The sequence below is a fragment of the Mytilus trossulus genome, chromosome 1 (genome assembly GCF_036588685.1).
Source record: "Mytilus trossulus isolate FHL-02 chromosome 1, PNRI_Mtr1.1.1.hap1, whole genome shotgun sequence".
Lineage (NCBI taxonomy): Eukaryota > Metazoa > Mollusca > Bivalvia > Mytilida > Mytilidae > Mytilus > Mytilus trossulus.
Window position 1 is genome coordinate 33,320,699 of NC_086373.1, and position 27,322 is coordinate 33,348,020.

Genomic DNA, 27,322 nt, shown 5'->3' on the forward strand with positions numbered 1-27,322 from the left:
CTTGCCTAAATGACTTGCTGTTGTATTTCAGATTGTTTCCCTTACCTGATTAACTTTTTGTTGTATTTTGTATTGTCTCCCTTGACTAAATGACTTGCTGTTGTATTTCAGATTGTTTCCCTTACCTGATTAACTTTTTGTTGTATTTTGTATTGTCTCCCTTGACTAAATGACTTGCTGTTGTATTTCAGATTGTTTCCCTTACCTGATTAACTTTTTGTTGTATTTTGTATTGTCTCCCTTGACTAAATGACTTGCTGTTGTATTTCAGATTGTTTCCCTTACCTGATTAACTTTTTGTTGTATTTTGTATTGTCTCCCTTGACTAAATGACTTGCTGTTGTATTTCAGATTGTTTCCCTTACCTGATTAACTTTTTGTTGTATTTTGTATTGTCTCCCTTGACTAAATGACTTGCTGTTGTATTTCAGATTGTTTCCCTTACCTGATTAACTTGCTGTTGTATTTCCTGTTTTGATTTAGCAAACAATGCTATCTGTTGTTTTCCACCATCAATATTTTGTTCTAATTTCTTTTCTTCATCTCTTAAGGAATTTAATTCTATTTTTAATTTATTAAGTTCTTCTTCTTGATTCTAAAAGAAAGAGTTCATTTTAGAATAAATTACATAATTCAACATTTGTAAAAACGAATAAAAGACATCCTATGTTTTTTAATTCTTTTCTCTTATCTATCTTTAAGAATCAATCTTAGTTTACTCTAATCAATGCTTTGATATACTGAATAAAGATGTACATATAAACTTGTACCTTTTGTACAAGGATACGGTTGACAACGGTTTTTTTCATGGGTAACAATTTTTTTTTATAATCATCTCGGCTATGTGTTATTTATTCAATGGTTGTATGTTATTCAGTACCTAAAAACTGACAAGCAGTTGGAGCATAATAACAAACACAATATATGGAAATTTTCTGCCCATTTCAAATGTATTTAAACAGGTGAGAAAATCCTTCCATGAGTTATGTTTCTATATTGTTTCTTTATCTTTAAGTTTTCATTTTGCTTACAATGTCAAAATATAAGGTTGTTAAATAAATTGTCTGTAAATGTAGTTATTTCAATTTAAGTATATTTTAGTACATTAAAAGGGAAGTAACTCAAATCTAAATATAAATACCTTCACGAAAAGATCTTGATTGTCAATCTGTGATTTTAGATTAAATATTTCTTTTTCTTCTTTTTCACATTTTTCCTTCATATCTGATACATTTGCCATTAAATCTGATTTCTGAAATTGAAACACTTATTCTCAAATTATAAATAACGAACACCTGTTTATATAGCAAATTTTAATTACAATGGTCAAAATATAAATATCTGATTTTTTTTATTAATAAACCAGATGCTCCGCAGGGCGTAGCTTTATACGACCGCAGAGGTTGAACCCTGAACGGTTGGGGCAAGTGTGGACACAACATTCAAGCTGGATTCAGCTCTAAATTTGGATTGTGATTAAATAGTTGACACAGCATAGGTTTCTGATACAGAATGAATGTGTTCTAATGAACTTAAAATTTTTGTTTTCTCTTAGAGCAATTCACTATGCTGTTGAATATAAATCCTGTCAAAAAAATGTTTGAAGAAATTTTCTTTTTATTTATGAAATTTCAAATGAAAAAAATTGAACCCAATTTTTTAAACACATCCCCCTTTCCCTTATTCCAAAACTAATCTCAATTAAAATATTCTAATGGAGTTTGCAACAATAACTACTCATTGAAATACATCATAAAATATTAAGATGTAAAAAAACTGCTTGTTAGGCCACACCAATTTAATTTCTTGTTCTACGGATTTTTGGACTCCAAAAATTGGGGCGAGCGAGCGATTTGAAAATTTTAATAAAAAAATATTAAATTTGCAAATTTTTGAGGCGAAGCTTAAAAAGTAAAGGCGAGCGATTATATTTTTTTTTATGTAAACATAAAATAGTAGGTTTTGACTATATTAAAACTTGATTTATCACTTGTACCTTCACATTTCTTTAATTTATGAAGTATTTTTTCCCTGTTCAACAAGAAATAATTGATTAATTAAATCTGGTCTATGTATGTGTGACTGACAATGAGACAATTCTCCATCCAAGTCATAATCAGGTTCAGAACAACCCCTTAATGTTATGAATATCCCTTTTATGAGGGGTCAAAATATTAAAGTTATATATTTTTTTTGTAAAAACACTTAAAATACAAAAGGGCTTTTATTTTCCCAAAGAACTATAACATTTGGGTTTAAATGGTCAAAACATGTCCAAGAATTTTGTTACACTCCTGGACTTTAACCATGTTAACACAATTACTTTAACAGTTTAATATTATTCAAAATAAGTCAAGTGGACCCATCCCTCTTTTAGAAAAGTTGTTTAAAATATAATGTATTTCTCCTCTTTTTGAGTAAAAATTTCTAAGTTGTCAAAGGTTTTGTATAGAAGTTTTGTACACATCCTTAGAATTTCTATTTTCTTTTCTACAACACTTGCACAGACTGAACAGTAAACATGGTAAAATGACCCCTTCAAGGCCCTTGTCTGAGGGAGGGATGGTCCCAACCTGATAATAACAAACATAGGTCAAAGTACGGCCTTTTACACAGTGCTTTGATCAAGACCAACCAACAAGCTATAGGGACCACGACTTAGTATTGTACACAATTCGAACAGGAAAACCAACGATCTAAATTATATTTCCAAACGGGGAAATACCAATGAACCACATCAACAAACGATAACTGCTGAACGACAGGTCTCTGAATCAACCAGGACAGGTGCACAAACCTGCAGCGGGTATGACCGTCACCATACATTATAATTGCAGTTAAAGGCAAATCCTTCAGAAGTTCTTTGTACTTTATTTTAATAACGAACTTTTTTTTATAGGGAATATAAGTTAGGGGGAAAGAAACCAACGTTTTGTTCTGTACTGATATTTCTATTTATATCGGAGCACTCCCGTTTGGATTCATGCTGAAACAAATATTATCGCAGATATTTACAGTGTTGTGGGGTGCTTATAGGTTTAAAATCGTTATACATGTGTATAAAGGCTAGACTGTGATTTTAAAAAAACAAATGTTGAGATCTTTATATAATATTTACAAAAAAAAAACGGTGCGGGAATATGATAAAAATAAAAAAAATCTGTTTTGAAAAAAATAGGTGCGGGCGGGTCCGTCGAACAAGGAATCAAATTGGTGTGGCCTTATCACTGAATGGTAAAGATTATTTAAATTTATCAGTTGGTAGTAAAAAGTGTATATACATTGTATATTGTATATAACAAAGATTTAAGTTGATTCTGGACAAAGAAATAACTCCAATTAAAAAAAATTTTGCTATTTCACAATATTTCACAATATTTTGCAATTAGATATTTCTTGCCATTGCACAATACTGTGCAATTGAAAAGACTTGCTATTGCACAATACTTAATATAATAATTTTAGATCCTGATTTGGACCAACTTGAAAACTGGGCCCATAATCAAAAATCTAAGTACATGTTTAGATTCAGCATATCAAAGAGGCCCAAGAATTCATTTTTTTTTAAAATCAAACTTAGTTTAATTTTGGACCCTTTGGACTTTAATGTAGACCAATTTGAAAACAGGACCAAAAATGAAGAATCTACATACACAGTTAGATTTGGCATATCAAAGAACCCCAAGATTCAATTTTTGATGAAATCAAACAAAGTTTAATTTTGGACCCCGATTTGGACCAACTTGAAAACTGGGCCAATAATCAAGAATCTAAGTACATTTTTAGATTCAACATATCAAAAAACCCAACCGATTCATTTTTTGTCAAAAAATCAAACTAAGTTTAATTTTGGACCCTTTGGACCTTAATGTAGACCAATTTGAAAACGGGACTAAAAGTTGAGAATCTACATATACAGTTAGATTCGGCATATCAAAGACCCCCCAATTATTCAATTTTGATGAAATCAAACAAAGTTTAATTTTGGACCCTTTGGGCCCCTTTTCCCCTAAACTGTTGGGACCAAACTCCCAAAATCAATACCAACCTTCCTTTCATGGTCATAAACCTTGTGTTTAAATTTCATAGATTTCTATTTACTTATACTAACGTTATGGTGCAAAAACCAAGAAAAATGCTTATTTGGGCCCCTTTTTGGCCCCTTATTCCTAAACTGTTGGGTCCGAATCTCCCAAAATCAATACCAACCTTTCTTTTGTGGTCATAAACATTGTGTTTAAATTTCATTGATTTCTATTTACTTAAACTAAAGTTATTGTGTGAAAACCAAGAAAAATGCTTATTTGGGCCCTTTAATGGCCCCTTATTCCTAAACTGTTGAAACCAAAACTCCCAAAATCAATCCCAACCTTTCTTTTGTGGTCATAAACCTTGTGTCAAAATTTCATAGATTTCTATTAACTTAAACTAAAGTTATGGTGCGAAAACCAAGAAAATGCTTATTTGGGCCCTTTTTGGCCCCTAATTCCTAAAATGTTGGGACCAAAACTCCCAAAATCAATACCAACCTTCCTTTTATGGACATAAACCTTGTGTTAAAATTTCATAGATTTCTATTCACTTTTACTAAAGTTAGAGTGCGAAAACTAAAAGTATTTGGACGACAACGACGCCAACGTGATAGTAATATACGACGAAATTTTTTTCAAAATTTGCGGTCGTATAAAAATCATATATTCATATATTGAGCAGGACACTGATATCATACCTGATTACATCAATAAGCAGTTATTTGAAAAGATAAATAGAATCCTATGCAAAACTGCAAGCCCACTAAAAGATTTTGTTCAAGTTCTTTCTGTGAGGGAAAATAAGATGTGTATGTTTCCTGTCTCCCAATCAAACTCAGAATTGACCCAAAACCAGGCCCATAGCCAGGAATTTTCAAAGGGGGGTTCATTGGACTCACAAACTCGACTTTAACAGTCACAATTCGAAAACAGAACATTGACTTTAACAATGATTATTTGTTTTCAAGGGGGTGGGGTGGGAGTGGGGGGGGGTGGGGTTGTCCCAATCCCCCGAACACCCCCTGGCTACGGGTATGAAAACCCACCTTGTGAAAAATAAAAGACATTTTTAATATGTTACATTAGGCATTTAATCCTTCTTCAGCTGACTTATCAAGCTTAAAATCATGCGGAAGTATTTTATGTTTTGTTTTTATCCTGATGACAGTGCCCTAGGCAACGAATAATTTTGATCAATAAATTTCTGCAGCTGTCCCTAAAGTGTTGTTGTTATGAGACTCTCTACATTTTATGTTTTTTATCATAATGACCCTGCATACCCGAGGAATCCACTTTATGGTTTACCGTACTACAGATTCACCAGGCGTTGGTTCACTTTCGTTTGTAATTGATTTTAAATTGTTGTAAAATTCACTGAAATGAAGTTAAAAAGTGGCATATATGTGTTGGACTAATTCAAATGTGGCTTCATAATGACAAAATTATAAATGAAAACACCTTATCCCTATTTGGAAATCTGTCATATAACAATCACTTTTCCATAGTGGCGTCAGATTTTTTCTATATTGACCTTAATATTTTACATGATCTTTTGTGATGTCCAGTAACGGCAGATAAATAGCAACAAGGTGTATAATGCTGATCTCTTTTGTTTCTTGATAAAATAAGAAGATGTGGTATGATTGCATCTGAGACGGAGTCAGTTCTACATTCATAGTTCTCACTTGAATATTTTATATAACTTTAGATCTGCACTTGTTGCTTTGTAATACAAATGCATGAGACTCTATATCCGTGGCTTGTTTCATAAACTTATAAGGATTGTATATGACTGTGAATAAGTTCTGAATATTTTGAAAGGAAGCACAAAATAAGTTTTAATGATCAGAAAGTTCATGTGCAAACAGTTTAGCATATGCTAATTAACAATCTTATAAAAGCAAAACTTCATATGTAATGCTTTAGCATATGCTCATTAATAACAATCTTATGAAAGCAAAGTTTGCCTAAGTATAAAAGACAGACCTTTTCATCTAATTCATCAAGACATTTCTGAGCATCTTTCTTTTGATTTTCTAGCTGACATAATGTTGCCGTAATACTGTCTAATTCTTTCTGTAACATCTGAACTTCTCCATTACTTATCTTTATATCAGCCTCAGTCTGTAGGTCATCTCTTTCTAAGTTTAACTTCTCCCTGAAGATAGAAATGATAAATGTTTAACTTCTCCCTGAAGATAGATATGATAAATGTTTAACTTCTCCCTGAAGATAGATATGATAAATGTTTAACTTCTCCCTGAAGATAGATATGATAAATGTTTAACTTCTCCCTAAAGATAGATATGATAAATGTGTAGGAACTCCATCATTATAACTAGATATTTTAAATAGCTATAAAACAAAACGTCAGTATTGAGTTAGAGACACAAGTCTGTAAAATCACTGGTATGATGGGTCAATCTCTTTCTAGATTTATACCTGTACATTATTTAACCACACATCAGTATCGTGTAAGGGACTTAACTCTGTAAAATAGTATGTTTGGGTAAATCTCTTTCTAGACTGGTACCTGTGACGTCCCTTATTTGACAACACATCAGTCTAGGGTAAGATATATAACTTGTCAAATCACTGGTATGTAAGGATAAATCCCTCTAAGGGATTTTTACCTGTCCCTTATTTAACAATATGTCAAATCTTGGATAAGGGACATAACCCTTTAAAATCATTGGTATTTTTGGGTCAATCTCTTTCTTGAATAGTACCTGTCCTTTATTTGACAATTTTGAAGGTTTACCAGTACTGTATATTTTTAGGAGGGAGCCAACCTAATCTCTTTTATGTTGTGAATTTAGAAATGTGTGTGCCTTTATTATTGTGATAGTTTAATAATTACAATGGACAAAAATACCAGATTTGTTATTGTCAATTCAGACTTAGTTGAATTGAAATATTGCTATTTAATTTTAAATACAAGGTTTTATTTTTGCTAATTCATTTCCATTGCAAATTTTGCATAAACCAAATATAGAATTCCTTTTAAAATGTGATACAAATATGACTCAAATCAATTGTGAATTAAAGAATCTTACAGAAAAACAGAGAAAAACAACAAATGCACAGACATTAGTGTTGTAGGGTTGCTGTCCATCACATTTGTAACCCTAACTCTTTCTACCATATGTTGAAAAAATATAGTAAATGAATAAATAAGTAAATTCTTTTTAATAAAAGGGAAATAGCAAAATGTACAATGTATCCACAATCATAATTACAAAATGCTGTGAGGTACTTACAACACTAAAATGTTTTATTGAAATCATTGACCTATTTAAGAGAGTTAGCAGGTAAAAAGTTCAGAAAAAGACATTTCTGGACTATATACCAAAATTTACTGACCCAAAGGGTAATAAAAGAAGAAACACTAAATTATGTTAAACAAAAGGATAGGTCAAATAGTGAGCTGGGAGTATGTATAGAGATATCTTAGGTAACCCAACTCTTCCGGACCTAACATACAAATGTATTACTCTTAATACTTTATATATCTATCATTCATCTCAACTTTACATTGTTGGTTTGATAAATTTGCATATTTCATTTTTCAAAGGGAAATAATTTTGCTGATACTACACTTATCTATTTTTAGATCAGGGGCTTTCTGCATACTTACAAAGAAGGAACCAATTGGGGATTTAAACAATATTGTAACATGTCAACAATGAATTATAGTTGGTTAAATCAGCAATGAGTAAAAAAAAAAAGGTTTGGTGAAAGCAACCTTATCAATAATGCATTTAATATGGAAACTGTGAATTTTATTTTTTCTTGTTTCAAGTTCCTGGGTAACAATTCAATAAATATTGATAAATGAAAAATCCTTTATCTATCTATATCAATTTGAAAGTTAAAATTCCCCTTATCTAAAAATAGAAGTTGGAGAATTATGTCCCTTTACAAACAGAATGTATATGCAAATATCCAATACCAATGATTTAAAACTAAAGTAAAGATGAAGTATATATAGCATTCAACACAAACTCCTTGTATGTCAGGTCCGGAAGAGTTGGTTTACCCAATATCAAATAAACAACACTATATTCCCAACTCACCATTCGACCAGGCTCACATTTTTTTAAATGTGATATAGTGAACTAAAACACAAATAAAAGGAAGCTAGCTTATAAGTATGATTAGACATATAGCCATGGGAAGAAACAAAAAATTCTTTAGATTTACAAAAACCATTGCATGCTTGAATATTCTATTGATAAATAAATTTTGTCTTTCTATTATTGTAATAACTGCAATAATATATTGTATTCATTTAAGGAACAACTGTAATATTTATTCTGTCTATGAAGGAATAACACCAAACATGTGGCGCACACTGAAAAACCAGTGTATTAAATTTAATCATGGTAATAAATTCAAAAGAACTTTTTGTGAAAAAAAGGGATTTTTCAGCAAATAGAGTCGCATTTCAAAAGGAATTTCTGATAATACTTGTTTATGGAAATTAATCTCTCTTTCTACCCTGAAAATTTAACCACATATGTGAAAATGTCTTAGCTTCAAAAAGAGCCACAATACATATCCAAGTTTACAATATGGACTGAGCTAAAGAAGAAAACGTAACCATAACCGCCTATGGAGAAAAAAATTGTTCATATTTTTATGATAGAATATTGTTTATCATTAATATTTACTGGAAACCACAAAATTAAATCCCCATGAAATCTTATATAGACACAAAATCACAAATTTTAATTTTAACATATTTTCAGAGTCTAAACAGAGTGCATTTAATTTGTTCTTATTTGAAAAAAAATATCTTGTCAACTTTTTCAAGGACAAGGCAATTCTCAACTTTGTTAGGTAACTAACAGTCCTTCTGGTGCAAATAACGCGTCGCCAGTAAACTTAATTTGGGACCATCAAATCCCCAATTGATGCCGTCGGAGCTTAAAATACAATACAGTTATCTCCTAATTTCAACTCTGACTGATTAAGGAGGGTTAGTAGGTAATTATAAGAAGTTCAGAAAAAGCAATTCCAAGTCTTTTTATCCAACACTGGAGATAAGGACCAAAAAAAAAGAAGAAATTCTTTAAAAGTAAAAGGATAGGTCAAATTGTGAGTTGGAAGTTTGTAGTGTGTATAGAGTTACTTTTGGGTAACCCAACTCTTCCGGACCTAACATATATATATAATAATCTGAATACTATATATATCTAACATTTCATGTCAACTTTTCTTTCTTGGTAAGATATATTTGCATATTTAATTTTTTCAAAGGGAAATAATTTTGCTGATAAATTGATTATCTATTCTAAGGTCAAGGACTTACTACATACTTACTAAGAAGGAAACAATTGGGGACTTAAACAATACTTTAACCTGCCAATAATCAAATATAGTATTAAACCAACAATGAGTTAATAGATTTAATTGCTTGGTGAAATCAACCTTATCAAAAATGCTTTTAATATGGAAAATGTTCCAAAAAAATCTATTTATCAAGTTTTTCACAGTTCGAGTTCCTGTGAGACATTGACATAAACATTGATAAATGGAAAATCCCAAATCTATTTATATCAGCTGTTTAAAAGTTGAAATTCCCCTTATCTAAAAATAGAAGTAGTAGAGTTATGTCCCTTTACATACAGAATCAATATGCAAATATCCTATACCAATGATTTAAAACTAAGTAGAAATGAGATATATATAAAGCACTCAACACACACTCCTTATATGTCTGGTCCGGACGAGATGGGTTACCCAATATCAAATAATCAACGCTATATCCCCAACTCACCTATTTGACCTGACTCCTATTTTTTGTTTTAAAGTGTGATTTAGTGAATTAAAATTAAAAGAACCTCACTCAATAGCATGAATGAAGCATCCCAATGGGAAGAATAAAATATTCTTTAGATTTACATAAACACTACATGCTTAAAATATTCTTTTAAAAAAAAAAGTGTTGTCTTTCTTTTTCTGTAATATATAACTGCAATAAAATAATGCTCCTGTATTCTTTACAGTCACCACTTCAGATGATCTATGATCAAATAACAATACTCAAATCTTTATTCTATTCCTGTTTGAAAAGATAAATCTACCACACTTGCTTTAAAAAAAAAACAACCCTTCTATTTCATCTATTAAAATCAATTTAAACAAGAATGTGTCCAAAGTACACGGATGCCCCACTGGCACTATCATTTTCCATGTTTAATGCACCGTGAAATTGGGTCAAAAGTCTAATTTGGCTTAAAAATTATAAAGATCATATCATAAGCAGCAAGTGTACTAAGTTTCAAGTTGATTGGACTTCAGCTTCATCAAAAACTACCTTAACCAAAAACTTTAACCTGAAACTCCCATTTTAATTTTCATTGTTCAGTTGACAGTGAATTTAGGGTCAAAAGTCTAATTTGGTTTTAAAATTAGAAAGATCATATCATAAGCAACAAGTGTAATAAGTTTCTAGTTGATTGGACTTCAGCTTCATCAAAAACTACCTTGACCAAAAACTTTAACCTGCAGACAAACGAACGGATGGATGGACGGACAAACAAACTAAGGGAGCCACAGACCAGAAAACATAATGCCCCTCTACTTTCGTAGGTGAGGCATAAAAACCTAAATGTTTATAACGAACAATGGCGGAACATCATAAACCTCCTTAACGACGTCGCCTATAGTGACACTACATCAGTTATCCTAAAAAGTTCCAATGGAAGGATGAAATCGATAGAATGGAACTGTTAACTTAACTTTTTTACTATTTTATTTAATGACTATATATATCTGCACATGTGAAAATTATTTTTTAGGCCTATATATATATATATATATATATATATGTATTCTTTTAAAAAAAAATTATAGTACAACCTGTTATCACATAGGTAATAGCAACTTTGTGAAAATTTTGTTGAAATTCACTGATTTAGAAGGACGAGCAGGTAAGAAGATAAAAAAAACAACATTTTGAGACTTAAGACCTAAATTCACTGGGGATAAGGACAAAAAAAAAACATGAAACAAAAATGGACAGGTCAATTTAAGAGTTGGGAGTATTGTGTAGAGATATCTTGGGTTTAGGTAACCCAACTCTTCCGGACCTGTCATACATTTAACATAATCTGAATACTATATATATCTAACATTTTATGTAAACTTCACTTTGTTGGTTTGATATATTTGCATATTTCATTTTTTCAAAGGGAAATAATTCTGTTGCTTTACTACACTTTTCTATCTTTAGGTAAGGGGCTTCCCCAAAATATTTTACAAATAGAAAACAACAAACTTAACTAACTCAAAGGAGGGAACAATTGGGGACTTTAAGTCTTAAACAATTATATAACCATTCAACAGTGAACTACAATCAGATAATTAACAAAGAGGTAAATAAATAATTTCACAAAAGGGGCCTTATTTGAGAAGGCCTTTTAGAAATTGTGAAAAATTCTTCACCAACTTTTCCTTGTTCCTATAGGACATTTTGCAAAAAATAGAAAATGGAAAATTTTAAAAGAAGTACATGTATACCAGATGTTTAAAAATTAAATTCCCCTTCTCTAAAAATAAGACAGAGAGAACTATGTCCCTTTATAATCAGAATTTATATGCAAATATCCTATACCAATGATTTAAAACTAAAGTAAAGATGTGATACATAAAGCACTTTTTGTTTTTAAGTATGACATAGTGAATAAAAAACACATATAAAAAGAAACTTGTTTAAATGTATGATTGATGCATAGCCCATGGGAAAGATAAAATATTCTTTAGATTTAAATAAACATTTATTTTACATGCTTAAATATTCTTTTTTTTTAAATAAATGTTGTCTTTCTTTTTCTGTAATATGTTACAGTTAAACTGCAATGAAATAATGTTTCTGTATTCATTACGGTCACCAATTCAGATAATCTATGATAAAAATACTAAGTACATGTATACCAGATGTTTAAAAGTTAAAATTCCCCTTATCTATAAATAGAACTGAGATAATTATGTCCCTTTATAATCAGAATTTATATGCAAATATCCTATACCAATGATTTAGAACTGAAGTACAGATGTGATACCTAAAGCAATCAACACATTCTCCTTATATGTCTAGTCCGGAAGAGTTGAGTTATCCAGTATCGAATAAACAACTCTATATCCCCAACTCAACATTAGACCAGGCTCTCATTTTTATATTTTGTTGTCAATTAAAAGCATAAAAAAAAGGTCATTAACAGTCAAATATAAACATAGGATTAATAGGAAAGGTAAAATTAAATGTGTTAATCAAAACATATAAAAAAGATGATGTGGTATGATTGCCAATGAGACAACTACCCACAAAAAGACCTAAATCACACAAATATTAACAACTATAGGTCACCGTACGGCCTTCAACAATGAGCAAAGCCCATACCGCATAGACAGCTATAAAAGGCCCTAATAAGACAATGTAAACGAGAACACTAACAGCCTTATTTATGTAAAAAAAAATGAATGAAAAAAAATATGTAACACATAAACAAACGACAACCACTGAATTACAGGTTCCTGACTTGGGACAGGCACATACATAAACTAGAGGCTCCAAAGAGCCTGTGTCGCTCACCTTGGTCTATGTGAATATTAAACAAAGGAAGCAGATGGATTCATGACAAAATTGTGTTTTGGTGATGGTGATGTGTTTGTAAATCTTACTTTACTAGTCTTGCTGCTTACATTTATCTCTATCTATAATGAACTTGGCCCAGTAGTTTCAGTGGAAAATGTTAATAAAAATTTACAAATTTTATGAAAATTGTTAAAAATTGACTATAAAGGACAATAACTCCTTAGGGGGTCAATTGACAATTTCGGTCATGTTGACTTATTTGTAAATCTTACTTTGCTGAACATAATTGCTGTTTACAGTTTATCTCTATCTATAATCAAATTTAAGATAATAACCAAAAACAGCAAAATTTCCTTAAAATTACCGATTCAGGGGCAGCAACCCAACAATGGGTTGTCAGATTCATCTGAAATTATAGGGCAGATAGATCTTGATCTGATTAATGTTTTACCCCGTGTTGGATTTGCTCTAAATGCTTTGGTTTTTGAGTTATAAGCCAAAAACTGCATTTTACCCCTATGTTCTATTTTTAGCTGTGGCGGCCATCTTGATTTGATAGTCGGGTCACTGGACACATTTTTAAAACAAGATACCCCAAAGATGATGATTGCCAAGTCTGGATTAATTTGGCCCAGTAGTTTCAGAGGAGAAGATTTTTGTAAAAGATAACTAAGATTTACGAAAAATGGTTAAAAATTGACTATAAAGGGCAATAACTCCTAAACGGGTCAACTGACCATTTCGGTCATGTTGACTTATTTGTAAATCCTACTTTACTAAACATTATTGCTGTTTACAGTTTATCTCTATCTATAATAGTATTCAAGATAATAACCAAAAACTGCAAAATTTCCACAAAATTACCAATTCAGGGGCAGCAACCCAACAACGGGTTGACCGATTCATCTGAAAATTTCAGGGAAGATAGATCTTGACCTGATAAATATTTTTACCCCATGTCAGATTTCCTCTAAATGCTTTGGTTTTTGAGTTATAAGCCAAAAACTGCAGTTTACCCCTATGTTCTATTTTTAGCGGTGGCGGCCATCTTGGTTGGTTGACCGGGTCACGCCACACATTTTTTAAACTAGATACCCCAATGATGATTGTGGCCAAGTTTGGTTCAATTTGGCCCAGTAGTTTCAGAGGAGAAGATTTTTGTAAAAGATAACTAAGATTTACGAAAAATGGTTAAAAATTGACTATAAAGGGCAATAACTCCTATTAAACGGGTCAACTGACCATTTCGGTCATGTTGACTTATTTGTAAATCCTACTTTACTAAACATTATTGCTGTTTACAGTTTATCTCTATCTATAATAATATTCAAGATAATAACCAAAAACTGCAAAATTTCCACAAAATTACCAATTCAGGGGCAGCAACCCAACAACGGGTTGACCGATTCATCTGAAAATTTCAGGGCAGATAGATCTTGACCTGATAAACATTTTTACCCCATGTCAGATTTCCTCTAAATGCTTTGGTTTTTGAGTTATAAGCCAAAAACTGCATTTTACCCCTATGTTCTATTTTTAGCCGTGGCAGCCATCTTGGTTGGTTGACCGGGTCCCGCCACACATTTTTTAAACTAGATACCCCAATGATGATTGTGGCCAAGTTTGGTTCAATTTGGCCCAGTAGTTTCAGAGGAGAAGATTTTTGTAAAAGATAACTAAGATTTACGAAAAATGGTTAAAAATTGACTATAAAGGGCAATAACTCCTATTAAACGGGTCAACTGACCATTTCGGTCATGTTGACTTATTTGTAAATCCTACTTTACTAAACATTATTGCTGTTTACAGTTTATCTCTATCTATAATAATATTCAAGATAATAACCAAAAACTGCAAAATTTCCACAAAATTACCAATTCAGGGGCAGCAACCCAACAACGGGTTGACCGATTCATCTGAAAATTTCAGGGCAGATAGATCTTGACCTGATAAACATTTATACCCCATGTCAGATTTCCTCTAAATGCTTTGGTTTTTGAGTTATAAGCCAAAAACTGCATTTTACCCCTATGTTCTATTTTTAGCCGTGGCGGCCATCTTGGTTAGTTGACCGGGTCCCGCCACACATTTTTTAAACTAGATACCCCAATGATGATTGTGGCCAAGTTTGGTTCAATTTGGCCCAGTAGTTTCAGAGGAGAAGATTTTTGTAAAAGTTAACAACGACGACGGACGACGGACGACGGACGACGGACGCAAAGTGATGGGAAAAGCTCACTTGGCCCTTCGGGCCAGGTGAGCTAAAAATGTGGCTGGGTTAAACATGTAAGCGGGATCCCAACCCTTCCCCTAACCTGGGACAGTGGTATAACAGTACAACATAAGAACGAACTATAAAAATAAGTTGAAACTAGAGGCTCTAAAGAGCCTGTGTTGCTCACCTTGGTCTATGTGAATAATAAACAAAGGAAGCAGATTGAAAATTGACTACAAAGGTCAATAACTCCTACAGGGGTCAATTGATCATTTCGGTCATGTTGACTTAGTTGTACATCTTACTTTGCTGAACATTATTGCTGTTTACAGTTTACCTATATCTATAATAATATTCAATATAATAACCAAAATCAGCAAAATTTCCTTAAAATTACCAATTCAGGGGCAGCAACCCAAAAACAGGTTGTCCAATTCATCTGAAAATTTCAGGGCAGATAGATCTTCACCTGATAAACAATTTTACACCCTGTCAGATTTGCTCTAAATGCTTTGGTTTTTGAGTTATAAGCCAAAAACTGCATTTTACCCCTATGTTGTGTTTTTAGACATGGTAGCCATCTTGGTTGGTGTGCCGGGTCACCGGACAAATTTTTTAAACAAGATACCCCAATGATGATTGTGGCCAAGTTTCAAATAATTTGACCCAGCAGTTTCAGAGGAGAAGATTTTTCTAAAAGATTACTAAGATTTACGAAAAATGGTTAAAAATTGACTATAAAGGGCAATAACTCCTAAAGTGGTCAACTGACCATTTTGGTCATGTTGACTTATTTGTAGATCTTACTTTGCTGAACATTATCGCTGTTTACAGTTTATCTCTATCTAAAATAATATTCAAGATAATAACCAAAAACAACAGAATTTCCTTAAAATTACCAATTCAGGGGCAGCAACCTAACAACGGAATGTCAGATTCATCTGAAAATTTTAGGGCAGATAGATCTTAACCTGTTTAACAATATTACCCTTTGTCAGATTTGCTCTAAATCCTTTGGTTTTTGAGTTATAAGCCAAAAACTGCATTTTACCCCTATGTTCTATTTATAGCCATGGCGGCCATCTTGGTTAATTGGCGGGGTCACAGGACACAATTTTTAAACTAGATACCCCAATGATGATTGTGGCCAAGTTTGGTTAAATTTGGCTTAGTAGTTTCAGAGTAGGAGATTTTTGTAAAAGTTAACGCCGGACGCCAAGTGATGAGAAAAGCTCACTTGGCCCTTTGGGCCAGGTGAGCTAAAAAGGCTTAACTCATGGGAAAGATAAAAGATTCTCTAGATTTAAACGAACATTTATTTTACATGCTTAAATATTCTTAACAACTTTTCCTTGTTGACAATACTTCTATTTTTTGTCTACCCCAGTCATAACTACAACCAGATGCTCCGCAGGGCGTAGCTTTATACGACCGCAAAGGTTGAACCCTGAACGGTTGGGGCAAGTATGGACACAACATTCAAGCTGGATTCAGCTCTTAATTTGGATTGTGATTAAATAGTTGACACAGCATAGGTTTCTGACACAGATTGAATGTGTTCTAATGAACTTAAAATTTTTGTTTTCTCTTAGAGCAATTCACTATGCTGTTGAATATTAATCCTCTCAAAAAAATGTTTGAAGAAATTTTCTTTTTATTTATGAAATTTCAAATGAGAAAAATTGAACCCAATTTTTTTAATCACATCCCCCTTTCCCTTATTCCAAAACTAATCTCAATTAAAATTTCTAATGGAGTTTGCAACAATAACTTCTAATTTAAATACATCATAAAATATTAAGATGTAAAAAAACTGCTTGTTATCACTGAATGGTAAAGATTAATTTAATTTATCAGTTGGTAGTAAAAAGTGAATATACATTGTATATTGTATAAAACAAAGATTTAAGTTGATTCTGGACAAAGAAAGATAACTCCAATTAAAAAAAATTCTTGCTATTGCACAATATTGTGCAATTAGATATTTCTTGCTTACTATTCTGGGCAAAGAAAGATAACTCTAATTAAAAAAAAAATTTGCTATTTCACAATATTGTGCAATTAGATATTTCTTGCCATTGCGCAATACTGTGCAATTGAAAAGACTTGCTATTGTACAATACTTAATATAATAATTTTAGATCCTGATTTGGACCAACTTGAAAACTGGGCCCATAATCAAAAATCTAAGTACATGTTTGGATTCAGCATATCAAAGAACCCCAAGATTTCAATTTTAGTTAAAATCAAACTAAGTTTAATTTTGGACCCTTTGGACTTTAATGTAGACCAATTTGAAAACAGGACCAAAAATGAAGAATCTACATACACAGTTAGATTTGGCATATCAAAGAACCCCATTTATTCAATTTTTGATGAAATCAAACAAAGTTTAATTTTGGACCCCGATTTGGACCAACTTGAAAACTGGGCCAATAATCAAGAATCTAAGTACATTTTTAGATTCAGCATATAAAAGAACCCAACCGATTCATTTTTTGTCAAAATCAAACTAAGTTTAATTTTGGACCCTTTGGACCTTAATGTAGACCAATTTGAAAACGGGACCAAAAGTTAAGAATCTACATACACAGTAAGATTCGGCATATCAAAGAACCCCAATTATTCAATTTTGATGAAATCAAACAAAGTTTAATTTTGGCCCCTTTGGGCCCCTTATTCTGTTGGGACCAAAACTCCCAAAATCTATACCAACCTTCCTTTTATGGTCATAAACCTTGTGCTTAAATTTCATTGATTTCTATTTACTTAAACTAAAGTTATTGTGCGAAAACCAAGAATAATGCTTATTTGGGCCCTTTTTTGGCCCCTAATTCCTAAACTGTTGAAACCAAAACTCCCAAAATCAATCCCAACCTTTCTTTTGTGGTCATAAACCTTGTGTCAAAATTTCATAGATTTCTATTAACTTAAACTAAAGTTATGGTGCGAAAACCAAGAAAATGCTTATTTGGGCCCTTTTTGGCCCCTAATTCCTAAAATGTTGGGACCAAAACTCCCAAAATCAATACCAACCTTCCTTTTGTGGTCATAAACCTTGTGTTAAAATTTCATAGATTTCTATTCACTTTTACTAAAGTTAGAGTGCGAAAACTAAAAGTATTCGGACGACGACGACGACGCCGCAGACGACGACGCCAACGTGATAGCAATATACGACGACAAATTTTTCAAATTTTGCGGTCGTATAAAAATGATGTTCATGTATTCATTAAAATACAGTTATAACTTTGATGGTTTATGATCAGATTACTATGCTAAAAATTTTAATCTACTCCTATCAAATAATTGTGCAGTCTGTTGAAAGAAATAAGTGAAACTGCCACAGTGGGTCTCACCTTCTGTAGAAGTTACTTGTAGAAAATAATTTTAAAATCCTTTGCTAAAAGAGTAGTGATTATGATCATATGACACTAGGTAACAACTGTATGAAAGTTTTGTGATAATGAAGGGTAACATCAAGTGAGAAATGTAAAAAATATGCAAACCAAAACCTGAACTTGAGATAAAGTGTAAAAAACAAAAAAAAATTTTTTTAAGAAAAATGATAGTTTCCAAAATTTTAAAGTGGAAATGTAATGATAGATATATAAAGTATTCATATTAATGTACTACTATGTCAAGTCAGGAAAAGTTAAGTTACCTCAGATAGCTTTCATCAATATAAATAAAGAATTCACTAAAGTTTAATGAGAACTGCTGAAAGCATTTTCGAGTTATTGTCTGAAAACTGGAAATCCACCTTTTTTTTGTGATTAAAAAACCTTGTAACTCGGAAACATTACATCTAAAATTTATAAAATTTGATGCTCATGTCAATTTAACAGTGTTCTCCCCAGGATTTTTGGATATCGCTGTGGTAAGCTCGTAATTTTCGACAATTCTCAGTACCGGTAGCTGCGTCCTGGCGCATGGTTTGTTTTGTAATTGATTTGTTATGTGTTTTTCTTATATTATGCTATTGATGTTTTCTCTTGTAATAATGTCCTCATCATGCTCATGGAAGTTATCCCTATGTTCGTTAATGTTATTGTATGGGTATAGAAGAATTTTTTTTTCTTCCATGGGTATATACCAGACTGCCTATGCCCTATGTGGAGATTTCTAAGCACTAACAGGTGATGTTGTAGATTTGTGGGACCAACAATAAAGTCATTATCAGCTTCTGTGTTTGGTTTTGTAACCCGCTGTAGCAGTGTCCGGTTAACCTTATGATGTTTGACAGAAATTGACATTTTTTAGCACAATGATTTCTCATTTTTCTGACCTTATTGTTTTATAATATTCAAATGGCTTCATCCAAGCTGGACATCGAGAAAGTGAATTTCTGAAGTCTAGTATCAGCTTGGGGTTTGTTTTTTCTGATCATACATATCCTCTCAATTGTTTTCAAATAGTAAAATTCATTACTGTAGAATTACTGACTCAACAATTATTAGTTATAACTGGTGATAATGAATACTTCAAAGACTTGTTCAATTTTGGGGTTCCTATGGATACTAAACCCGGAAAATTCATTGTAACAAAAACAAAAAGAACAACCTGTGTTTGATCGTTTTTAAAATCATCATTTGTTCAAAGTTTGTGAAAGAAGTTTGTGAGTGTGGTCGGGAAATGCAGGCAATTGATTTCATCCATATATGCCTCTACATATTCTTAAAAAAAATAGATGTCAATGTTGTAATCTTTGTTTAATTTGATCTTTCTTAGACACCATTTTGTAAAATTTATTGGACTGGTTCCGCGAGTTACTTAATACAACGGAAATAATTCATTCAGAAATAGTAAACCAGTCGATCATATGATCCAAAGTGAAAAATAAGCAGGAAATTAAAAAAATTATGAAAAACATATAGCGACGCGCTTGCGTTGGATAGCGCTGCTGTCAGTGCAATATTACATTGGGAAATTGGGATAGTGCTGAAAATAGCAGAGCTAAAACGGCCTGGGGAGAACACTGCAGTAGATACAAACATTGAATACCTGTTGGTGACCTTCTGCTGTTGTTTTTTCTGGTTGTTGTCTCTTTGATACATTCCCTATTTCCACTCTTTAATTTTAATTAACTGAAAAGTTGGTGAATGCATTCATTCTTGAGTTACTGTCTGAAAAACTGGTGAAAAAACTTTTTTTAGTGAGTAAAACCCCACAAGTGGAAAAAGTAAAATATAATTTTTCAATTTTAGATATAGTCTTGAAATACCTTTTTTCTGAACTTATTACCTGCTCACCCTCCTGAATGAGTCAGTGAATCTTAACAGAATAATCATTTGAGTTGTATTCATGAACATTACAGCATTCATCATCTTTTACTTCGTGTACATTTTGCTTTCCCCCCTCATTAAAACATTTACTCTACCATTTTTAAATTATCAGTCTCAGCATATAGGTCTACTATAAAGCAGGATATCTTCTAATCTCAATATCAATATGCATTTAATATTTTTTTACTTGAGGTTAAAGGAGCACTAGCTACGAGATGTTTAAAAACCTTAAGTGTGATTTTTTTTTGCTCAATCAATAATAGAAGTGAAATGGTGAAACAATAATTCGCTTTAAGCAGCAAAATGGTTCAATTTTGTCAAATTAAACTAAATAATATTGATAATGAATTATTCACTTGCAAGTGACTTAATCTATTTATATCTAATCATTTGTATATATATGTTTACATGGCTTATATGGTCATCTGAGGTCAACTCGATATGTTTACATCGCTTATATGGTCATATGAGGTCAACTCTATATTTAATTAGTAAGTATATATATGTTTAAATCGCTTATATGGTCATCTGAGGTCAACTCGATATGTCTGCATCACTTATATGGTCATTTGAGGACAACTCAATATTTAATAAGAAGACTAAAATACACACGAAACGAAACTATATATTAATGACCCTATGCTCTGTAAACTGTTTATTTTACACTTTTGATAGTTTGGATAAATGTTTTACATTGTTATAAATAAAATATGAGAATTTGAGTAAAATCGACGACCATGAATTTGACAGCTAGTGCCCCTTAAAGCATTAAACAAACAATTATTTAATCAATCTTTGAGTTTTCAACTTTTTCATATTTATCTATCGTTAATGATTTTGCATTGATCTGTAATTCCTGAATACAAATACTTTTATCTATATTTTTTTCCAGTGCCATTTGGTCTGCATCTATTTGACCTAAAGAATTTCCCCAAAGACACTAAATAAGAGCTTTCTTTAACAAAGATATCCGACTTATTTAAATTTGAGTATATGTTTGAAACTATCATTTCGATAACCTTCAGAAGCACAATGATGCAGGACCTCTTTAATTAAATCCTGCGGAAATCTCACATGCATAGGTGCGTCCTTAAAGTCATGTACGTTCATACAACAAAGTTCACATTAAAAATTAGATAATTGTCCCGTATAAACAGCTGTCATGGATGCAAAAGAGCTATTGGAGAAACAATTATTCTAATAAAAATATAAATTTTTTTAAGATCTAGTTCAAATATTTATAGTTTATCACTTGCTTTCCATCATGATATAATTAATTTCAAACACAACCAAATCACCCACCATGACAGCATTTTGTCCAATCACAGAAAGGATTTTCGAGCATGCATATTCTGTTGCCATAGTTAAGCATCCTTAAGTTCAAAGCGCACTTACCGAAACTATACCGACTACGTCGGAAAAACTATTAAATGAGCTGAGGTACCAGGAATGGTGAGATTTATTCTTGCAAGTTTTGAAAGTTTGGGTGTAGCTCAGTGTGATCCCTCCAATAAAGTAATGGATTATATGCATCATCACATGACTGAGGATCAAGAAGATTTGCTTAAATTTGTATTTGATGATTTTCCCTAATACATGTCTTTTTTATTCTACAGAGTCAAAGATTTAAATAGCGGACAAATAAATTAAGAGAATATAACTTTTTTAATAATAGTAATCAATTACCTTTTCATATCTTCAATATCTTTTTGAATTATATCCAATTCTTTGATAGCAGAGAAATCAGCCACATGACTAAATGGGCCTGCATTGGTAGCATCCTACAAATAAAAACATAACAATTAAGTCAATTCCCTATTTCTGAAAAACTGACATAAGTAAGAATCACGTACACGGGTTAAAGGTTTGAAGCAATGACAATGTATAATAATATTCCACTTATGAATTTCTAAAAATCTGTATATCTGCCCAACTGCTTCTGAAAATATGCCAAAATAGGTAAATCATATAAATACTAAATGTTTATGGTGTTCACAAATGCTAAATACAGGATTTAGTGTGATCAGACTTTGAAACTAAATTTGTGATTGCCTTCAACTAAAAAGAGCAGGAGCTAATGAATAACAGTACTGTATTTGGAAAGATTTCACTAGAATTGTTATCTTTTACTTATTCAATACTGGAAATTTTTTTAAACGAAAACATTTTAAGACCTTGGAAAGTCAATTGAAACTGCACAACATTGTTACAAATGACTCCTGTTGGCACAGTTGAATAGACTGCAAATATCAACCAATCAAAAGAGGTGTTACATGTAAAATTATATTAAAATAGAAAAGAAAAAATTATGTTAAGATACATACTGTGATGCCAAAGGCTGCAGTATCTGTACCACTTCTCATGGAAGGAGGGATCATCTCAGGTGTTAACTGTGTTGGTGGATCTACACCTTTCATTTTCAGATTAATTAGGTACATTGCTAAAGCAAACTGTTCAGAATTTAATTTTCCTAAACCTTTAATATCACATAAAGACCTGAAAAAAATAAAAATAATTATGCCATCAAAATATATTTTAAATAACTCTTTATTTAAAATGTCTATACCCAAGTGAAGTGACAAAGCATGATTTTAAACACATAAAGTAATCATAATCAATAAAAATTAATTCTTATCTGCATTTTAAACCTTATACAGATAAGTATTTAAATATTCATAATTCTGGTAATGGGAGACAACTCTAGGATGAAATAAATTATGAATTAGAACTATTCCCATGCAAGTCTGAAATATACTTTTCTCCATATTTTCTTGATATTTTATGAACATTTTTAAAAGGTGTATATGACAAAAAAATTTGGTATACATATATTCACTACAAGAGATAATTCTAATCAAAATCATAAATTTGTATCTACATGTATTATCATATATTGTAAATTCAGAAATTATTGCATGCATTTATTATTGCAATTTGTCATTTTAGCCTCAAATGTGATTGTAATTTTTGCAATATTCAGAAACATCCTGTTTGATTCATATTAAAACAAGAATGTGTTTTCATTACACAGATGCCCCACTCGAACTTCATCATTTTTCAATGTTCAGTGGACCGTGAAATTGGGGTCAGAACTAGCTACTCTAATTTGACATTAAAATGAGAATGATTATATCATAAGGAACAAATATATTAAGTTTCAGATTGATTGGACTTCAGCTTCAACAAAAACTTCCTCGACCAAAAACTTTTACCTGAAACTGGACAGACGAACGAACAAATGGACAAACAGACGAATGTATGGACGCACAGACCAGAAAACATATATAATGCCCCTCTACATTTTCCTAGTTGGGGCATAAAAAAAAATTAAAATGCAAGTTTAAATTATTGTGAATATAAACCTGTCGCATTTTTGCAAAAATAAAAACATCTCAATAATTTCTGAATTTACAGTATTCCCATCTTGTCCATGTGAAAGACTGAAAAACTGGGAAGTTGACATCTCAAATCATTTTGCCTTACCATATATGAGCAAGGACATTATTTGGAACTCCACTCTGAACAAATATATCTCTGGTTTCTTGTCCTGTTACATAACCATCCATATCTAAATCAGCTGTTTTAAACATGGCATCAAATCGATTTTTGTCAGCAGCGTTTACAACCCACTGTCCACTCATCTGTATAAAAAAATCATTGGCAATTTTTAGTTTTCTTGTAGAACATCTACTCATATTTTGCAGCTTTTTACAAGTTTTTACAAATTTTTCTTAGTTTCCATAGCTATATATTTACATGCACTTCTTTGTGCTGAATTTGGTTAGAAACAGTTAATCTTCATTAAAATAATTTGGCAAACATAAATCAATTATATTCAAGTACAAGTAATACAAAAAGAAAATTCAGAAGGAAAATGAGACTATACATCAGCAGTTCTTACCGAGGGAGAATCTGACCTCATTGTTGGTGTCGACCTCCCACCCATCACGCCTGGGAGAACAGGAACAGATCCTGGTAATGTAGGTATTACCCCTGGTAGAACTTGAACACCACCTGGTACTGGATTATGCTTTCTTTTTGAGGGAGGTATAAGGGCTATTGGTAATATTGAAGGAACAGGTTCTTTTTCTATAGCTCTGTACACTAGATGCATTGACTGCAAAAAAAACAACATCATTGGTTGATACAATATATTCTCATAAACATCAAGTTTAACATATGTTCTCTTATATTAATATACATTTGTTTCCTTAGAAGTCAATCATTCTTATTGGCAGACAACATTCATGAGGTTTTAAAGTCATGTTTAATGCTGAATTTAACACATCTATAACAGCACATTATCTACACATCATTATAACATCATTCTCTACACATCCTTATAAAATCATTCTCTACACATCATTATAACAGTACCTTTCAATATCAAAATACCCCCAAAAAAACATAAAGATTGATTAAACTTGTGATTACCTGGTTTAAGCATTTAAACATTACTAACAAGAATGTGTCCCAAGTACACGGATGCCCCATCTGCACTATCATTTTCAATGTTCAGTGGACCATGAAAATGGGATAAAATCTCTAATTCGGCATTAAAATTAGAAAGATCATATCAAAGGGAACATCTTTACTGTTTCAAATTGATTGGACTTCAACTTCATCAAAAACTACCTCGACCAAAAACTTAAACCTGAAGTGAGACGAACGAAGAGACCAGAAAACATAATGCCCATAAATGGGGCATAAAAAAAGAATTGAACATTATGATGGTAGATAGCAGTTTAACCTCTAGCCATGAACGTAATGCTTATTTAAGATGAAAACATGTTAATGCAATATGAATATTAACCCTTAATTGTACAACACTGATATGTTGAGCTGCATTTTTAACATGCTAGTTCTTAATGTATTAGTATGCAGGAAGAAACATCAATCTACCCCTGATACATTAATTTTACTCTTTATCTTTGCTATTACTCCATGATGACGTGTGCTATGTGGGGAAGCAGCAAATACCAATTTTAAAGTCTTTGGTTTGACCCGTTCAGGGTTTGAACCCACAACACCAAGCATTGAGACAAGCACACTGTCAACATATATTTGTTCTACCTTACAAAGCCAGGAATTTCTAAGGGGGGGGGGGGTCGTTGGACTCACAAACTCGACTTTAAAAGTCACAATTCAAACAGAACATTGACTTTAACAGTATTTTCAAGGGGGGGGGGTCGTCCGAACCACCCCTGGATAAGGGTATGAAGCTCCACTGGAAACTTTGATATAAACAATGTCAGAATACCTATTCCTGTTGGAACAACTAGTCTATACTATTTATTCCGTTAGGAACATATACTGTAATATTTATTCCTGTGGAAATAATATTCCACTACATTTTTTTCCTTTTGGAACTTTTATTGTGAAGGAAATTATATTCCATGATAACACTACCAATAGAGACCACAGAAACAGTGAATTGAAAATGAACAAGAGGCTGTCACAACGACAGCTAACCGGATTTATTACCATTTATTCGTGTCCTGCCAATATCACAAGAACCATAACTGATGAACGGCGAAAGTGAAAATTGTCAATATCAAATTTGACCTCAATTTTGTCATCAGTATCAACATATTAAAATTTGAAATGCTTAGGTTGAATGGTTCATGAGTAAATGCAACAACATGAATGGAATGCCATTTTTCAATCTTCAAAGAACCATAACTCCTGAACGGTAAAAGTCAAAATCGTCATTTTGTTGTCAGTAACAACATATTAACATTTTAAAAGCTTTGGTTGAATGGCTCATGAGTAAATGCACAGACACAACATTTTTTTAAACTTTCAAGAACCGTAACTCCTGAAAGGTAAAAGTCAAAATCGTCTTTTTTGAACTTGACCTTCATTTTGTTGTCAGTAACAACATATTAACATTTTAAAAGGTTTAATTGAACAGTTCATGAGTAAATGCACAGACACAACATTTTTTAAACTTTCAAGAACCGTAAGTCCTGAACAGTAAAAGTCAAAATCGTCATTATTGAACTTGACCTTCATTTTGTTGTCAGTAACAACATATTAAAATTTAAAAAGGTTTGGTTGAATGGTTCATGAGTAAATGCACGGACACAACATTTTTTAAACTTTCAAGAACAGTAACTCCTGAACGGTAAGAGTCAAAATCATCATTATTGAACTTGACCTTTATTTTGTTGTCAGTAACAACATATTAAAATTTTAAAAGGTTTAGTTGAGTAATTCATGAGTAAATGCACGAAAACATTTGGTTGACGCCCGCCCGACCACCGTATATCCCCAAATCAATAACCAACATTATTGTCACAAGAATCCGGTTAAAAACCACTTTGTAATTTAGGTTTGTAAGAAATGCTTTTTGCATATTTACCCTCTTTAGGCATTTGAAAGACAATGGTGTTATCATGTTTTTCGTAGTTTTAAAATAGTGTTTTAAAAACATTTGTTTTGTCTTATATGTATGCTTCTTACCACACAAAATTCATCTCTGTCAAGGTAGCCATCTTTGTCTACATCACTTAACTCCCAGATATTCTTTAAAACATCTACGGGTAACTTGGAATTCATTAGCATCTAAAATAGAATAATAATATGCAAGTCTACAAAATTCCAAAAAAAGTTTCTCTATATACATTAAAAGTTTACAAGCATTTATAATACACAAGTATCATTAATATTGTAGAAGTACATTTAATTGCAAATTTTCAAACATATTTGTTTAATTTATGCTAATTAGGATACTTTTGTTTTGTTTTAAAAGACAATACTCTGAATAATGCTAATACAAGAAAACTTATGAAGTTAACTGCTTCAAACTGATCAAATATTAATAATTTTAAAGTCTAACTTTTGTCTAATAACAACAGTCCATACACAGTAATTTTTAAGTCTCTAAATACCTACAGGTCTAACTTTGTTCATTAGCAGTGAGCTAAGTCTCTGTGAATACTTACGGGTCTAACTTTGTCTCCTGACAACAGACCATAAACAGTGAGCTCTGTGAATACTTTTGGGTCTAACTTTATCTCCTGACAACAGACCATAAACAGTGAGCTAAGTCTCTGTGAATACTTTTGGGTCTAACTTTATCTCCTGACAACAGACCATAAACAGTGAGCTAAGTCTCTGTGAATTCTTACGGGTCTAACTTTATCTCCTGACAATAGACCATAAACAGTGAGCAAAGTCTCTGTGA

General features: G+C 31.9%; 1 protein-coding gene across 7 annotated transcripts in view; it reads right to left on the reverse strand.

Moving 5' to 3' along the window:
* Window positions 1–27,322, reverse strand: part of LOC134722143 (epidermal growth factor receptor substrate 15-like 1) — a 62,507-nt gene that overhangs the window by 13,716 nt on the left and 21,469 nt on the right. For all 7 annotated transcript variants that reach the window (XR_010107973.1, XR_010107971.1, XR_010107975.1 and 4 more), the window contains exons 7-14: window positions 26,599–26,700; window positions 24,035–24,250; window positions 23,617–23,774; window positions 22,458–22,629; window positions 21,820–21,914; window positions 6,018–6,189; window positions 1,142–1,252; window positions 446–595 (exon numbers count right to left, since the gene is read on the reverse strand). Coding sequence is in view for 2 of the 7 variants with exons in the window: in XM_063585707.1 (XP_063441777.1) it covers window positions 446–595; window positions 1,142–1,252; window positions 6,018–6,189; window positions 21,820–21,914; window positions 22,458–22,629; window positions 23,617–23,774; window positions 24,035–24,250; window positions 26,599–26,700 (1,176 nt within the window). In the remaining 5 variants the exon portion in view is untranslated. The remainder of the gene's footprint in view (window positions 1–445; window positions 596–1,141; window positions 1,253–6,017; window positions 6,190–21,819; window positions 21,915–22,457; window positions 22,630–23,616; window positions 23,775–24,034; window positions 24,251–26,598; window positions 26,701–27,322) is intronic.